Source organism: Mus caroli, unplaced genomic scaffold (genome assembly GCF_978045245.1).
Source record: "Mus caroli unplaced genomic scaffold, Mus_caroli_1 scaffold_13, whole genome shotgun sequence".
In the NCBI taxonomy this organism is placed as follows: Eukaryota; Metazoa; Chordata; class Mammalia; order Rodentia; family Muridae; genus Mus; species Mus caroli.
This window is the reverse complement of record NW_028227268.1, coordinates 21,273,969-21,291,809: the sequence shown is the minus strand read 5'-3', so window position 1 is coordinate 21,291,809 and position 17,841 is coordinate 21,273,969. Positions and strand designations below refer to the sequence as shown.

General features: G+C 46.7%; 1 protein-coding gene across 4 annotated transcripts in view; it reads right to left on the bottom strand.

Moving 5' to 3' along the window:
• Positions 1–17,841, bottom strand: part of Stat3 (signal transducer and activator of transcription 3) — a 53,480-nt gene that overhangs the window by 6,931 nt on the left and 28,708 nt on the right. For all 4 annotated transcript variants that reach the window (XM_021178399.2, XM_021178401.2, XM_021178400.2 and 1 more), the window contains exons 2-20: positions 17,541–17,691; positions 15,193–15,337; positions 14,552–14,650; positions 12,083–12,178; positions 11,852–11,933; positions 11,477–11,571; positions 11,180–11,331; positions 9,836–9,994; positions 9,654–9,746; positions 8,989–9,048; positions 5,055–5,084; positions 4,869–4,962; positions 4,711–4,758; positions 2,598–2,681; positions 1,381–1,479; positions 1,125–1,260; positions 545–597; positions 230–324; positions 3–142 (exon numbers count right to left, since the gene is read on the bottom strand). In XM_021178399.2, coding sequence (XP_021034058.1) covers positions 3–142; positions 230–324; positions 545–597; positions 1,125–1,260; positions 1,381–1,479; positions 2,598–2,681; positions 4,711–4,758; positions 4,869–4,962; positions 5,055–5,084; positions 8,989–9,048; positions 9,654–9,746; positions 9,836–9,994; positions 11,180–11,331; positions 11,477–11,571; positions 11,852–11,933; positions 12,083–12,178; positions 14,552–14,650; positions 15,193–15,337; positions 17,541–17,668 — 1,888 coding nt within the window. In that variant the 5' untranslated portion in view covers positions 17,669–17,691. The remainder of the gene's footprint in view (positions 1–2; positions 143–229; positions 325–544; positions 598–1,124; positions 1,261–1,380; positions 1,480–2,597; positions 2,682–4,710; positions 4,759–4,868; positions 4,963–5,054; positions 5,085–8,988; positions 9,049–9,653; positions 9,747–9,835; positions 9,995–11,179; positions 11,332–11,476; positions 11,572–11,851; positions 11,934–12,082; positions 12,179–14,551; positions 14,651–15,192; positions 15,338–17,540; positions 17,692–17,841) is intronic.

Below are 17,841 nucleotides of genomic sequence, written 5' to 3'. Positions count from 1 at the left end.
ACCACTGATGTCCTTTTCCACCCAAGTGAAAGTGACCCCTCCTTCTTTGCTGCTCTCGCTGAAGCGCAGTAGGAAGGTGCCCGGGGGCTTTGTGCTTAGGATGGCTCGCTCCCGCTCCTTGCTGATGAAACCCATGATGTACCTGCAGCCAAGGACAAGCAGTCACAGGCCTGCTGGGAGCAGGTGACTCGGTTACACCGGGCAGCCTTACTGCAGAGTTTAACCTTACCCTTCATTCCAAAGGGCCAAGATATACTTTTTCACAAGGTCGATGATATTGTCTAGCCAGACCCAGAAGGAGAAGCCCTTGCCAGCCATGTTTTCCTGGAGAAAAGAATGGGAAAGCCGAGTCCACCACCACGCGGCCCAGCCCTTTCCTGCCAGGGCCTTCTTATACCCTCAGGTTCCTCTGTCCTCAGGCAGCTCCTGACAGCAGCTGGAGAAAGGGGTCCTGGGCTTTGAGTATCCGTGCCCCTCACAACCACCTTACGAATGAGCACCCCACACCGACCTCCTAACTGAGGGAGTCAACAGGATCACTTACTTTGCAGAATTTAGCCCATGTGATCTGACACCCTGAGTAGTTCACACCAGGCCCTGGAAGAGAAAAAAACAACCGAATTTCAGCCTTGGCCAAAGCTATGTCTTAAGCAGCATTTACAGAAAGGCCATGCATTTGCTTACATGTACTTACAGGGTGTGTGCCACGGTTGTGGGGGCATGTGTGTGCTCGTGTGCACACACATGCCCCCCCACACCCAAGCCCAACAGCTGTCCCTAGATTAGGCCAGCACAGATGTCCTGTTGGGCCCCTGCTCGTCCTTGCCTTGTGTGGTCTGAGAACTGGCAACACACAGTGACAAAGCTGGCAGCTGGGGTCAGGAGCCTTTTTTTTTTTTTTTTTGGTAGGAGCACAGGTCAAAGTTACTTTCAGTCCAGATATTTTTTTAAAGGAGGAGAAAAAATTTAAAACTCGTGTCTATTGCTTTTTAAAGAAAGAAACATGTTCTTCAAACACACTTAGCAACCTGGTCCTGGCATGGTGCCTTGCCCTAGGCTGACATGGGGACCCCGACTGAATGACCCCCCCCCCCCCCAGAGCAGACATGTCTGAAGCTGTCAACCTAGAAGCTTCTCAGCCAGCGTTGTCAGCTGCTCGATGCTCAGCCCCCGCTTGGTGGTGGACGAGAACTGCCAGCTGAGCACCTCGGCCACTTGGTCCCAGGTTCCAATTGGCGGCTTAGTGAAGAAGTTCACGTTCTATTGAAAAGAACACATTTGTTCACTTGGATGAGAGAGTGACACCGACAGCCTGCACCGGGGGCGGAGAAGCAGCAAGGTTCAGGGATTTCAGAGAGGGGTTGGGGGTGGGAAACTCACCTTGGGGTTATTGGTCAGCATATTATACCACAGGATTGATGCCCAAGCATTTGGCATCTGACAGATGTTGGAGATCACCACAACTGGCAAGGAGTGGGTCTGTAGAGTATGGGGACAGACGGTGAATGACTTAGTGGGACAGCTGGGCTCTCACAGCTCCCAACCCTCGTCACCTGCATCTCAATAGGTTAGAATTAAAAATCACACCACGGCCACCCCTCACGGCGAGTGCAGGCTGGAGCAAGAACACCGAGAGGAGAAAGACTAGCCTGCATCAGGACCAGCCTGCATCAGGACCAGCCTGCATCAGCACTGATGTCTGAACATCATCAGTGACTTGTTCAAAGTCAGGCCCTAAAGACTAACACTAGGGCTGGAGAGATGGCTCAGCAGTTATGAGCACTGACTGCTCTTCCAAAGGTCCCGAGTTCAAATCCCAGCAACTACATAGTGGCTCACAACCATCCATAAAAAGATCTGACTCCCTCTTCTGGAGTGTCTGAAGGCAGCCACAGTGTACTCATAATAAATAAATAAGTAAATCTTTAAAAAACAAACAAACACACAACTAACACTAACCCATAACCCAGGCCCTCAGCCCGACTCCAGAGACGGACCTGGAAGGCCACCGCCAAACAACCTGCGTCTTTCCATGAAGCTGAGGTGTTAGACATCAAACCTAAGGATGTCTGCTTTTCCAGGTCTAAACTTAATAAGATCAAGAAAGATGGAAAACAGGGGCTGGAGAGATGGCCTATCAGTTAAGAGCACTGACTATTCTTCCTGAGGTCCTGAGTTCAATTCCCAGAAACTACATGGTGGCTCACAACCATCTGTAATGGAATCTAATTCCCTCTTCTGGTGTGTCTGAAGAGAGTAATGGTGTACTCACATACATAAAATAAATAAATCTTTAAGGAAGGAAACAAGCAAGCAAGCAAGCAGGAAAATAAAATCTAAATGGCGGCTACTAAGACCCACTTGCCCAAACTTCATCAAATCGATTCTAAACAATCACTAATATAGATTTTCATAACAGGTACTCAAGCAAAACTTTACTCTTGGGGACAGGGTGGCTCTCAGGGACGTTTCTGAGATAGATAATGAGAAACAAATCCAGGCTGGGCAGACAGCCACCGTCCCGGCAGGTGTTCTGTCCTGGCCTCCCAGCACACGCACCCCTGCACACCAGCCGCCTGGTTCTGGGAAGGCCTCACCTCTAGGTCAATCTTGAGGCCTTGGTGGTACACCTCCGTCTCGAAGGTGATCAGGTGCAGCTCCTCAGTCACAATCAAGGAGGCCTGCAACAACATAAGGTCTCTCAGAGACACTGGCAGGGATACAACTCTGTCCTCTGTCTTCCACCCAAAGACCCAAGGACATGATCCTCAGCCTGACCTTCATATGCACTGCATAGTGCATAACCATATCTTACAATACACATTCAAGGCACGAAGAATAACAATGCAATGAGCATCCAAGGATAAGCCACCCAGCTTACGTCCTTATTTGAGGGCCAGCAAGATGGCTCAGTGGGCAAGGGCATCTGCCTGCCAACCCGAGCCTCATCCCTGGGACCCACTTGGTGGAATAAGAAACTAGTCCTCCAAGTGGCCCTTGACCTCGACACTCACATCATCATACATGTGCGACCATACACAAACACACGGAAGGAAGGAAGGAAGGAAGGAAGGAAGGAAGGAAGGAAGGAAGGAAGGAAGGAAGGAAGGAAGGAAAGAAGGAAGGAAGGAAGGAAGGAAGGAAGGGAAAGAGGGAGGAAGGAAGGGGGAAGGAGGGAGGTGGAGAGAAGGAAGGAGGAGGGAGGAAGGAGGAGGGTGAAGGAGGGAGGGGGAGAGAAAGAGAAAGGGAAGGAGGAAGGGAGGGGAGGGAGGAAGAAGAAGGGAGGGGAGGGAGGAAGAGAAAAGGAGGGAGGGAGGGAGAAGGAGGAGGGAGAAAGGGAAGGAGGGAGGAGAGGAGGGAGGAAAGGAGGGAGGGAGAAGGGGGAATAGGAAGGAGTAAAGAAGGAAGGCTTCTTAGGCTTCTCCTCTCTCTCCCTCCTTCCTTTTATACGCACTAGGGAGCAAACTCAGGGTCTCATGCATCTAAGCAACTGAACACTGAACTCACCCCAACACTGAGCTACAGCCTAGCCTTATCATCCCACATAAGTTGCCATTATCACTGAGATTCCCCAGGTGAATCCCCCTTCTCTGCACTTTGCTGTGTCTTGGTCTCTGCTGTCTTCCAGCTCCTCCCAACCATGTTCGTGGTTGTTTCTCCAAGAATGTGTACTTCACACAGTGAACTGCACTCTGTGTGTTCCTGCTCCTGAAACCCCCCCCCCCTCGCCTCCACCTTGATGAGGGTCTGTGATCCCGGGCAGGTCCCAGTTCCTCTTTCAGAGCTGTAGTATATTCCACTGCCTACACCACAGCTCATGACCCCAGTGCTGAGGGATCTGAGCTGTGTCAATGACCAATGGCTGTGACTGTGTTATCTGTCCTTAGTTCACCTATGCAAAGCTTTCTTAACTGTTAATTCCTAAGACTGGAACTGCCGGTTTACAGGGTGTGCTCATTTTTATGCCAAGTCACTTTCTAAAGTGACTGTGACAACCTTCAGTGCCACACAGGCAGTCAAACAATGTGGCTCCCTGTGGTCATGAGCTGTGGTGTAGACAGTGGAATACTCTACAGCTCTGAAAGAAGAACTGGGACCTGCACGGGACCACAGACCCTCATCAATTAGTACACAAATTACTGATGAATTCTCAGGAATGAATCTCCAGCTCTTTTACATGTATATGCCGAAGGACAGAATGATCTCAAACTCACAACTCCCCTGTCTCAGCTCCTGAGCACTGTTTGGTTGTTTTTTTTTTTTTTTTTTTAATTTTTTTTTCTGTTTAGCTCTGACTGGCTGACTTGATGTCTTCCTTTTGTCTCACCAAGCACTGAAAAGGGAGCCAGCTGGCAGGTGGTAGCAAGGGACTCTGGGAAGCCCCAGGCAATGTGGAAACTTCTTTTCTACCAGATGGGTGTGGGTAACAGCTTGGCGAGGGACTTCCCACTGCGGAAAGGGAGCCAACTCCCCAACACGCAGGGAAATGTTCCTCGCTAGAAAACTCCACAGCACCCGTGACTTCCGAGCATGTCACCCTGGCTCAGAGCCACCAACTTTTCTAAAGGACAAACATCTGAAGTAGTGGGTTAAAGTTTTAATTCTGGGTTGGAGAGAGAGAGAGAGAAAGAGAGAGAGAGAGAGAGCGCTAGCATTCTCTTTCTTCCTCAAAGAAAGAAAACACTTGCTTTTAGCCTGAACAAAACTTACATCACAATTGGCACGGCCTCCATTCCCACATCTCTGCTCCCTAAGGGTCTGGAAGAAAGGAGGAAGAAGGAAGCAAGTGTCACTTGAGGCTGTGCCAGTCTTTCCCCCCACCTCTGCTACTTGGCCTGTGCCGCCTCCTCTCCCCTCGGACAACCGACCAGGTGCTTGAACTCTGCAGACAGGCTGCCGTTGTTAGACTCCTCCATGTTCATCACTTTTGTGTTCGTGCCCAGAATGTTAAATTTCCGAGACCTGAATCATGGGAGAAAAACCAACACACAGTGAGCGTTGAGTAGCCAGAGGGTAAAGTTGGATGAGAGAGAACAAAAGGAGGCCCAACTTACCCTCTGAGGGCAGCAACATCCCCAGAGTCTCTGTAAAGAACACAGACAAGGGTTAATAAAAGCTGAGATTAGAGCCCCTCTTTCTTTCCAGAACCTACTCCGACTACCTGTCAACCTTCTCTGATGGAGCATGCCTTTAGATGTTCAGTTACATTTCCGTGTGAAACACAACTCTGTATGCACTTAAACAGCAGCCTTAGCTGGGGGCCTAACCACAGCTTCTTTCCCTTCCTAAGGAAATCTCCATTCTCTCAGTAAGGGATGGCAGAGCCATCTATCTCCGGGGAACCCCGATCACTGCATTCATCAGAACAGAGGAAGCCACAGAGCAGGTGAAGACAGGGTCTGCCTTGTCTGTTTTGTTGGCTTTCCGAGACAGCACTCTGTGTAGCCCTCCTGGCTGTCCTGGAACTTGCTCTGTAGACCTGAACTCAGAGATCACCTGCTTCTGCCTCCTGGGTGCTGGGATTAAAGGCCTGTTCTCAGCTGGTCTGCCTTGTCTCAGTCAGACCAAGGAGGCAATAGCCTAGGCTGCTCTTCTGTCCACAGCCATGGAACCACCTGGAAGGGAACCCCTGTCTACAGCTGTCACGGTAAGGATGGCACGGAAGATCCAGGGTTCCTGAAGACACCTGTGAGTCACCAACCTCATCTTTAGGTACTTGCCCCAACTGCATTTCCAGTTTCACAGGTGGTGAATTTCCTTATTATCTGAGCCACGCTGGGTTTTCCATAAAGGTATGTTGTTACCGAAAACTGACACCACCTCCCACAAGGCAGCTGGAAATGCTATCCTCACGTGATCACTGCTGCCTGTCTCTGACAGGCCATCTTTTTATATTATGATATTTCTGTCTTTATCTTATTCCAGAACACTATTTTACAAGTTCTTCGTAGCCAGATATGGTGTCAAATACCTTTAATCCTAGCACTGGGGGAGCACAGGCAGGTGAATCACTGTGAATTCAAGGCCAGCCAGGGTTGTGTAGTCAGACGCTCTCTCAAAATAAAAATAAGTAAAATTTCTTTTCCATTGCTATATTTTTACCTACAAATAGCATATGTTGGTGGGTTTGTGGAAGAAGATTATTAACTTCAAACCAGTTCTCTTCCCATATACTATATTTTCAAGCGTTATTTACATGTTTATTTTTCAGTATGGGAGTTGAACCCAGGCCTCGTGCGTGCATGCTAGGTAAGCATGCAATACTGAGCTGCACATACTCAAACTTTTCAATGCTTCAGGCAAACTGGGCAGGGTTTGCAAGGTTTTTGAACACAGCTGTTCACAAAAAGAAGATCCCTGAGTGGAGACATCTCTAAAGTCAATGTCTGTCAAAGTTCTTGCTTCTCCATCCCTCATTTGAAAGTGAGAGTTAGGCTTAAGAATATTTATTGGCAGCCTACAGAATGGGATTTTTCTTTTAAACCAACTACATATCCAATAGAGGACAAATTCCCAAAAAGAATTTTAAGAAAATAAATATCAAGAAAATACAGACCAGTTAGAAATGGGGTATGGATCTAAACAGAAAATTCTTAATAGAGGAAACCCAAGTGGCTGAGAAACAGAGAAATGTCCAACATCCTTAGGATCAGGGAATGCAAATCAATGCAAATCTCATGCAATGCTATGAGAGTCTATCGTATGCCTAACAGGATAGTTAAGAGCAACACAAGTGACAGCTCATGCTGTCGAGGATGTGGAGTAAGGGCGACCATCACATATTGCTGGTGGGAATGCAAACTCACGCAGCAACTATGGAAATCAGTATGGCCGCTCCTCAGGAAGACGGGAATCCATCTACCTCAAGATCCAGTTAGACCACTCTTGGGCACAGACCCAAAGGATGCTTCATCCTACCACAGACACTTGCTCAATCACGTTCACTGCTGTTCTCTCCATACTAACCAGAAGCTGGAAACAACCTAGATGTCCCTCAACAGAAGAATGGATAAAGAAAATGTGGTACATTTACATACGGAGTATTACGCACCCACTAAAAAAAAATTAAACTTGCAGGCAAATAGATGGAACTAGAAAAAAAAAAAAATCTACCTGAGTGAGGTAACCTAGACCCAGAAAGACAAATGTGGTGTGTACTCACTTATGCATGGATATTAGCCATGAAGTCAATGATAACCAAGCTATAATCCTTAAGAACCACAGAGGGTAAATATAGACTAAGGAACTACAGAGAACAAATAGATCTAATTAGGAAAAAAGAAACAGAAGGGATTCTGGATAGATGAGGGGTCTGAAATTGGAGGAGCAAATGGGGAAGCAGAGGGGAGAGGAGAGCTGGTGGTGGGAGGGAACAATGGGAGACGGCAAAACTTACGGAGCATCTGTGGGGTAGCACCGAAACCTCGCACAGTAGGAACCTCCTAAAACATTCACATATGTGAAGGTGATCTAAATTCAATCGCCAAGTAATGGGGGAGAGGTGGGGTCCCAACTGGTGATCTCTTGCCACCAAATAAAGCTTCCGGGTTAGGGTTAAATCTAATTGAATTGTTGGCCAAAGGGAATCCTCAAACAATCCACGCTGTTATCAAGACCATAGGTTGCTTTCCACAACTGACAGCAAGGCCCCACTGTTTAGGATAACACCTACACAACTCACTGAACATGGGCACGTGAAGCTGGTGCCTCCATAGAGCCCCCCACTGTATGCCAGAGTCTTTGTTATAGGAAGGTACTCTCCATGCTATCAAAAGAGAAGTGTGAACAGCAAGCCAGCCCCAAACCTCTATCTGTAATAAGTGTACTGCCTGCAGGATATGCTAGGGCAATGGTGGCACACACCTGTGGAAGTAACCAACCAACAAGAGTCTTAAGGATCACTATACAAGATGAAACTCATACCCAACAAGACTTGGGTGGCCAAGAACCAGAGACTAGATAACCCAAGGACCTAGGGAAAAACAAAATAGTACTGATCTAATAAACGGAAAGGAAAAAAAAAACCAAAAAAACAAAAAAACGATAAAATGACTCCAAGTGACATTCTGCTGGACTCAGATATCAGTGCCTTGCTCAGTCATCATCAGAGAAGAGTCCTCCTGTCAGAGATGGGAAGAAATACAGAGACCCACAGCCAGACATCATGCAGAGAAAGACCTTGGAACACTCATTCCCTAAATGGGATGTCTCCATCAAATCCCTCCCCTCAGAGCTCAGGGAATACCAAGGAAGAAGCAGCAGAAAAAACATTAAGAACCAGAGGGGTTAGAGGTCACCAAAACCACAGGCCCTCTGAATCACCACGAGCAAAGCTCACATGAACTCACAGAGACTGGAGCAGCATGGCCCGGGCCTGCGCGGGCCTGCACCAGGGCCTCTGTGCTAATATTGTGGCTTCCCATGTAGTGTTCTCATGGGATTCCCGGGGTGCAAACGAGTGGGACTGACTCCTGTGCCTTCTCTTGGGTTCTTTTCCTCCTGTTGGTTTGTCTCGTCCAACTTGGATGTCATAGCCTTTGTTTTGCTTTGTTATATTTTATTTTGTTACATTAAAAAAATGAATGAATGAATGTAAACCCACCACTAGGGTGAAAGATTGGCAATGGGGCTGCTGGGAGCAGCACTGGCTTTGTCAACCACTCAGTGCGGGTCTCGTGAGCAGGACAGTTGACCAACAAATAGTTTGTTGTGCATGCTCTTATTTAGTCACGGTTTTAGTTCCATCTCTTTTCTTTTTGGGTGTTGTATTTTGTTCTCAGTCTTTTGGGGATTTTGTTGTATTGGGGTTTTGGTTGTTTTTTTTTTTTTTATTTTGTTTTGTTTTTTGAGAAAGTTGGGTGAGTGCAGGAGTAGGAGATCTGGATGTACTTGGGGGAAGGGAAGAATATGAGCAAAGCATAAATTTAACAGTTGCTTTTAAATAATAAAAATTATACACATACATACACACACATAAAGAATACTTACTTATCAATGCACACTTTAATTTTAAGCTGATAATTCAACTCAGGAAATTTGACCAGCAACCTATTAAAAAATATAGTCAAGGAAAGTTAGTAGGCTCCCTACCTTGATCTCGTTTAAAAAAATATAAACCCCCGAATACTTCAATTCCTAAGACGTAAAAATATTGCTGAGCATGGTGGTGCACGCCTTTAATCCCAGCACTTGGGAGGCAGAGGGAGGTTAATCTCTGGGTTCAAGCCAGTCTGGTTTACAGAGAGTGTTCCAGGCCAGCCAGAGCTACAAAGACCTATCTAGATGAAAAATACACACACGCACACATGCATACACACACACACACACACACACATTATTTTTACAAACCCAAATTCTACTTCCGCACCGAGTCATCTCTGACATTAAAGGTGAACACTAACCCTTCAGCTAGAAAGTCCTGAGGTGCCTAAGAATGTGAAGCAAGTTGTAAGAGACTTCTCACGGGAAGGCAATAAAAAACATTCAAAGAGAAATACTGCACGTGTTCTGGGCCAGGTGAGGAGTGGGCTTCCCCTCTCACCCAATGGGGCCCCTCAGCTATGGCACCACAGAACCTTCCTTCCCTTAAAGTCCTCAGGGAAGAGGACTGGACATCAATCAAAACTCCACCCAAAGTGTAAGGACAGGCCCACCTGACTTTCGTGGTAAACTGGACACCAGTCTTGATGACTAAGGGCCGGTCCGGGTGCATGGGCATGCAGGGCTGCCGCTCCACCACGAAGGCACTGGAAGGGAAAAGGATGGCATCTCAGACGCTGTGGTGAGCAGGCTTCTGCCAGCTCCTCCCTGCGGAACATCAGCTCTTACAAGTTACCTCTTCATTAAGTTTCTGAACAGCTCCACAATCCTCTCCTCCAGCATGGGCCGGTGCTGCACGATAGGGTCGCCCTTGTAGGACACTTTCTGCTGCAGCTCCTCCAGTTTCTTAATTTGTTGGCGGGTCTGAAGTTGAGATTCTGCTAATGAAGTTATCCTGCCATAATGGAAGGAAGTTCCAGTCACCTCTGTCACCTAGTGGTGACCCCAGCACTCAGGAGGCTGAAGCAAAGGGACCCTGAGGCATCCATCCCACCACAACAAAGGAAGGAAGGAAGGAAGGAAGGAAGGAAGGAAGGAAGGAAGGAAGGAAGGAAGGAAGGAAGGAAGGAAGGAAGGAGATGGGAACTGGATTTCTAGCTTCACATGTATAGTTATGACATCACATGTATAGTCATGACATCACATGTATAGTCATGACATCACATGTATAATCACGACAGATGCCTACAGAATGACTGTCACAAAGTCTGGTGACTTGCTGGTACTACTCAAAGACTAGATTTTCATTTTTTTTATTTCATTTTATTAGTTTTATATATATTCAGTTATTTCCCCCCTTTGCAAATAACATATATTGGTTTAGATTATTAAAATAACTAAAATGGAGAATTTAGTGTTAAATACAACTGAAAGTATTATTTAAATATCTTAAATTAGTGATCTAAGCTTTAGTAATTTATTCTTTTTAATTAAAAATTTGTTGGTTGGGCAATGGTGGTGCATGCCTTTAATCTCAGTACTTGGGAGGCAGAGGCAGGCAGACCACTATGAGTTTGAGCCAATGTAGTCTACAGAGCAAGTTCAAGGACAGCTAAGGCTAAATAGAGAAACTCTGTCTCAGAAAAAAAAAAAAGTTAAAATTAGGTAATGGTTTTAATTCTTGGACTAAACTTGACTGTGTAAAAGAGGCCACCTTAAGGCAGGCAGAGTGATACATGCCTATAATTCCAGGTATTTAGGAAGATGAAGCAGGAGGATTGCAAATTCAAGGCCAGCCTGGGCTATAAAGTGGGTATGAGGGCCAGCCTGGGCTATAGAGTGGGTATGAGGGCCAGCCTGGGCTATAGAGTGGGTATGAGGGCCAGCCTATGCAGCTCAGTGAGATTCTTTCTCAAAGGAAAAAAAAGGTGCCATCTTAGCAATAGTGTCCAGCAGTAGGAGTATAGTCCAGTGGCTCTGGCACACTTGTCTACCACACATCCACCCCAGCATAAAAAAGCAAAAGCAAAAGCAAAAGCACAGCATGGGAGCAGCGCAAGCCCTGCCTCCGCCTCCGCCCCCTCCGCCCCCGCTGCAGGCCCGTGACTAAAGAAAGAGCCGCCTTTCTTCCAACTCTTACCAGTTTTCCAGACGGTCCAGGCAGATGTTGGGAGGGCCTCCGATACACGCGATCTGCTGCCGCCTCTTCCAGTCAGCCAGCTCTTCATCAGTCAGCGTCTTCTGCACGTACTCCATTGCTGACAAGAGCCCCGCCAGCTCACTCACAATGCTCTGTTTGGAAACCAAAACCAAGTCAGAACACATTACCCCAGCCCATGTCTAACCGCAGTCTCTAGTCAGTTCTAGAGAAGGAAGCCATCAGAAACCGTCTTCCACGCTAGGTGTGCGATGCTCAGGAAGCATCCAGATCGCTTACTCTCCGCATCTGGTCCAGGGCTGTGAGCATCTGTTCCAGCTGCTGCATCTTCTGTCTGGTCACAGACTGGTTGTTTCCATTCAGATCCTGCATGTCTAATGGAAGGAGGAAAGACTCCTTGAGCAGAGGGACTCATCACAGCCTTCTTAACAAGGCTCCACACCATCTGTGCGCCTGCAGTCCCGGCTACTCAGAGAGCTGAAGTAAGATGGTTGTAGGCTCACGGTCAGCCTGAGCTACATGGTCAAACCCCATCTCAAAAACAAACAATGCAAAAATTGTCCCGTGAAGGGCGAGCAGCTCCTCCTCCTACCATGAAGTCCCATGAATGAAGGCAGCCTTGCACAGACTGACCCGTCCCCACCGCTCACTTGCCTCCTTGGCTCTTGAGGGTTTTGTAGTTGAAATCAAAGTCGTCCTGGAGGTTCTCCACCACCTTCATTTTCTGTTCTAGATCCTGTTTAAACAAACAAACCAACCAAAAACAGAAGTAAAACACAGGTTACCTTTGGGAAAGGGAAAAGAAAGTTTTGAAGATAATGAAAGCGTGCACGCAGGACCACACTCTGCAGCCCCAGCGCGGCTCCCTGGGTGAAGCCCGATTACCTGCACTCGCTTCCGGACATCCTGAAGATGCTGCTCCAACATCTGCTGCTTCTCTGTCACTACGGCGGCTGTTGGGTGGTTGGCCTGGCCCCCTTGCTGCCAATAAATAAATAAATAAATAAATAAATAAATAAGATTTACACACACATGAATTTGTGGACACCTCTCGTCTGAGCTGCATCCCATCCAAAGGGGAATATGCTTGCACTGTTCTGTGCCACTGGCTTTTTACCAACAGGAAACACCGTACACCCATTCCCATTCTCCACATTAAACCAGGAGCCCACATGTTGAACTAAGATGCCTCATCTTTCAAGCAGCCCAAAGGTAAGCTGTCAAAAAAAAAAAAAAAAATCTAGGGCTGGTGAGATGGTTCAGTGGGTAAGAGCACTGACTGCTCTTCCAAAGGTACTGAGTTCAAATCCCAGCAACCACATGGTGGCTCACAACCATCCGTAATGAGATCTGATACCCTCTTCTGGTACGTTTGAAGACAGCTACAGTGTACTTATACTAATAAATAAATCTTTGGCCGGAGCAAGTGGGGTTGGCTAGAGCAAGCAGGGTCCTAAGTTCAATTCCCAACAATCACATGAAGGATCACAACCATCTGTACAACTAAAGTGTGTACTCATATACATAAAATAAATAAATCTTTAAAAAAAATCTAGAAAGAAGCTGGGGTACAGCTCAGTACTGGAGATCCTGCCTAAATAAGTGAGGCTCAGGCTTGATCCCAGTGCTCAGAGAATATTAATAAATAAATTAAGAACTGATGACAACAGAGTGTAACATATTTCCATGAAAAAACATTTCCCAATGACTTTTAAAATTGTGCTTCCACAGCTTCTGCCTGGAGAGGCTGATGCCTTAAGGGGTCATAGGTAAAATGATGGGGCTTTGCTGGGAGCAGAAACCAACAAGTAGACGCTTTAAGAACCAACCAGATGCCATGACAGCAGCCTGAGGATAAAGATAGCCATCTTGAAGACTATGATAAGAAGAGATGTTATCCATCCAGTTTTCCAAGCTAGAAATGCTCACACCCTGGGCCTACAGCTAACCGCTCCCTCACACCCATCGCACTGGACAAGGGCTCCAGTCAGGTTCCAACTGCCGGCTTTTTACTTCTTTTTACTTTGTTTTGTTTTCTATTCTTTAGTCTTATTTACTACATTTTATGTGTGTGGCTGTTTTTGCCAGCATGTGTGCCTGGTGCCCAAATGAGTGCTGGATTCCCTGGAACTGGAATTGCAGATGGTTGTGAGCCACCTCTTGGGTGCTAGGAACTGAACCCAGGTCTGCTCTCCAGCCCAGACCTTTGCTTCTACAACCTCTCACTTCTGGTCTGTTCTCTCTACTACGACAAGTCTCCAAAGTAGAGCTGAGCAGGCATTTTAGAGACAGGCACTCTTCCCACTTCTCATGGATGCCCAAACTATAGTATAACAGCCTCTCAGAAGACTTGGAAAAACAACCCAGCCACTGCATTTTTCCCGTGGGAGGACCCTGACTGATAAGACATAAAGAAGTACTACAGACAGACCTTCACAGGGCCCAGCCCCAAAGCTAGGCCTCTCCCTCTCCTATCTCCTAAACTTGCCTAGGGCAAGAATGAAGGCTTTGTCCCTAAAAACTAAAACTACCTCTATGTTCCCCAAGCAGTGGTCTAGAGTCTCTCAAGCTCCATACAGATTGCTAGGGAGGTGTGCTTTGCCAACTCCCAAGTTCTAATTCAGGGGTCAGGCACTGGGAAGTCCCTGTGGATCAGGCCTGGTGGCTCACAGGGAGGCTGAGGCAGGAGGATCTAGAGTTTACCATATGGGGGTATGTATTGAGACTGTCTCAAAAGGAAGCTGAGCCTGGTGGCCCATGCCTAAAATCTCAATGACTAGAGATTGAAGCAGGGGACTGCTGTGGGTTTGAAAGGGCTCAGCCCACGCACAGGGTTCTAGGCAGCTGGGTATCAGACTGTGACTCCGTCTCAAAAGCTGAAAATGAAAACAAGAAAAGGACGTGTGGGAAGTTTGGTGGCATCACCACAGCCCCAGCACTTGGGTGACAGAGGCAGGAAGATTATCCCAAACTGGAAGTCAGCTGTGCATAGCAAGAACCCGATCAACAACATCAACAATCTGGGGGTGGGAATATGTCTACCATGCAGGCAGCCCTGGTTCTGCCCCTAGCACCTCACTTACAGGATGTGGTGTGAGCACCTCAACTCCCAGCCCTCAGGAAGATGAGGCAAGGGAATCTGAGCTCAAGTTCGCCCTTCAGCAACACTGTTGGTTGGGAGTGGAATGGAGACTGTATGAAATTTTTTGTCATTTTCAATGTATGTTTAGGGCTTTAATGTAATCCAGTGATCTCCTCCTCTTCAGCGGTACTAAACCATTACTGTGCCACTTATTTATACAATCGCTTGCTCCCCAGTCCCCTGCTCGCCCCTTTGCTGCTTCTTGCTCTCACCTGGGCTGCCGTGGCTGCCGTCTGGAGGAGGCGAGACTCTTCCCACAGGCATCGGGCCACGATCCGGGCAATTTCCATTGGCTTCTCAAGATACCTGCTCTGTAAGCAAGACGGAAAGAGAGTAGGAAGCTATAGCCGGCTAAGGAGGTGTGGAGTGAACTTGGCTAACTTAAGTCACTTCTTCAGAGCCTCCATGAAACCACAGACCAAAGGCTTCAGCATCTGACGGCAATCCATGGGGAGGGAAGGGAAGGCAGGAGCAGATGGCAGAAGCCAGAAGTACGAGGTCATCCTGGCACAGTGTGTCATTTGACTTTACCCAGGAGTACCCAGATAATGGCTAAACTTTGAACATTTAGACCTGAGAGTCGTGTGCCTATGACGAGTCGGTGTTAATAGTGTGCTTTTATAACAGAATAACATTAAGCCCTTGCTTATTGCTGCAACTGTAACATAAGAAGTGAATTTCTGGTAATGGTGCCCAGGGCCAGTGTACAGGGAACTGATAAGGAGCTAATTACTTCTCCTTTGATTTAGAGTACAAGAAAGGCGTCACTTAGCCAAGTAAGGAAAACTTCCAGGCAGGAACATCAGCACTAGACTCTGTGGAGCTGGCGTCTCACATCCATTTCCCACCGCACCTGCAGAAACTGCTTGATTCTTCGAAGGTTGTGCTGATAGAGGACATTGGACTCTTGCAGGAATCGGCTATATTGCTGGTCAATTTCACCCAAGAGATTATGAAACACCAACGTGGCATGTGACTCTTTGCTGGCTGCATATGCCCTAGGAAGAGGAGGTGAACTGCATGAGTAATTTGGAGAGCGTTTTGTGAGAGCACACATCTGTATGCGGGGTGGTGGAGGCAGGAGGATCAAGAGTTCAAGGCCAGCTTTCCCTACCTAGAGAGTTCCAAGCCAGTTTGGATGACATTCTCTCAAAAACAGTAATAATAGGACTCTAAAACGTATACACCCAGAATCCACCATCAAGGGGTTGTTATAACATCTGATGTCATAACAAATCCATCATTTTCCATTTCTCTTTCTCAGATTAACAGTACCATCAATAGGTGGTGTAGCTCAGTGACACACACCTGCCTAGTGTGCTCAAGGCTCTGGCTTTGGTCCCCAGCATGGAAAAAAAAGGTTAAAGGTTAATATGAGAATGTTTCCAGATACTGTTATTCATTCTTATAATCTATAGGACTAAAATATTTTATCAAGATGCACAGATACAAGTCTAGTGGTGCAACATATGTAATCTGAGAACTACTTGAGAGGCTGAGGCAAGAGGATTGAAAGTTGAAGACTAGCCTGGGCTACATAGTAAGTTCTAGGCCAGTTTTAGGCTATATAGTAAGACTTTGACTCATAAACAAACAAAAAACAAGCCCATACCTTAGCACACACCTACAGTCCTAATACTTGGAGGTACAAGCAGGAGGGTAAGTAGTTCAAGGGACCCTCAGCTGACTACAGCAAGTAGCAGGCTAGCTTAGACTACAAGACCTTGTCTTAAAAACAAAAACAAAACAAAAACAGGGGATGGTGAGATGGCGCCACAGATAAAAGTTCTTGGTTGGGAAACCTGGCAACATTAGTTTAATCCTTAGAGAGCAGAGAACTGACTTCATGAAGCTGCCCTCTGAACTCCGCGTGCACACGGTGGCATGTCCATGCGCTGCCCCAACACCATATACACACAACAATAACCAAACAACAACAACAATGATGACAATGAAAGGACAGATGCAGTCTAGGCAGTTGGTTCAACTGTGAGAGCGATGAGGACCTGAGCTCCCATACACAGAACTCACATAAAAATGCTGGCAAATATATTATCATTCTTATACTTTCTCTTTGGCTCTTTTTTTTTTTCCTGTTGGTTTATTTCACCTTATTCCAGTTTGTTTGCCTTATCTTATTACTGTTTCCTAGTGCCTGTTTGTGTTCTAGTGAGAGAGAGAAAGGGTGTGGATTTGGGTAGGAGGGGAGTTAGGGAATATCTTAGAGGAGATGGGGGAGGAGAAAACATAGCCAGAAATATATCTTTAAAAAAATCTATTTTCAATTACAAAAAGAAAATGCTGGGCACAGTATCACATGAGTGCAAGCCCAGCACTGGGCATCAGAGATAGATCCTGAGGGTCTGCCCTAATTGGTTAACTCCAGACCAATGAATGACTCAGTCTCAACGAACCCAAAAGGTGTTCCTAAGAATGACACTTGAGGTTGTCTTCTGGCCTACACGCATGCACGAATGCACACACGCCTGAATCTATACAAAAGTGAATACAAACTGGTAAATGTTATGTTTTTTTAAAAAGGACAGATAAGGTTGTTTGCCTTAAATTCTTGGCCAACCCTGTGTTCAGTTAGACTAGTGTCTATAAGTGCTTCTTAGCTTAATGAGCAAGGCCAGGCTGAGGTGTGCTCCACACCTCTTTGGCCCATCACCAAATCAGGTATGTATTCTGGAAAAAGTAGGTCACATGCAGATAGGACTGACTTAGGCCAGAACTAGCAGATGGGCCTGAATACACTAAAGTGAGGTAAACAGCTGGCATTTCCTCTATGCCTCTAGTTCCCTCCTCATCCCATGTCTACTCTTTAACAGGGGAAGCCACATGTGTGGTGGACCCCAATTTCTACCTGACATAGAATTCTTAGATTTAAAAAAGAAAAAATCTGTATCTCACAGTTCTAGACTCAAAATGTGCAGAGATCTCACCAAGTAAGTGAGACACAAACCTGACTTCAAAACATCTACCAGCAAGCTGTTTCAAAGTGCAAAGAGGCCGCTGTCATATGCACTGTGAACAGATGCGTTAAGAGACTAAGTTACCTCTGCTCTCCTAATCCTTCCCCAGCTCCTGCCCTCACATGTCTCTTATGAAAGGGTTAGTAAGGTGTGAACCTAGAACAGGTTGTGTCCTCTGACTCAATCCTAAACCCCCCAAGTCGGGGAGTTTTCAAGAAGGACTCACCAGTCTTGACTCTCAATCCAAGGTGCCAGGAACTGGCGCAGCTCCATGGGGAAGCTGTCGCTGTACAGCTGGTGCAGCTGCTCCAGGTAGCGTGTGTCCAGCTGCTGCAGCTGGTTCCACTGAGCCATCCTGCTGCAGTCAGGGGTCACGACTGTAAGCCAAAATATATATGTGGTCACCACAAGTACTCATAGGGGATACAAAATCTGAAAATACCCTGGTGGCTCTGAGAAGGAGCTTGTATGTTTTTTGAATAATAATACGTGTCCTTTGAATAATACGTGTGCATTCACAAATCCTA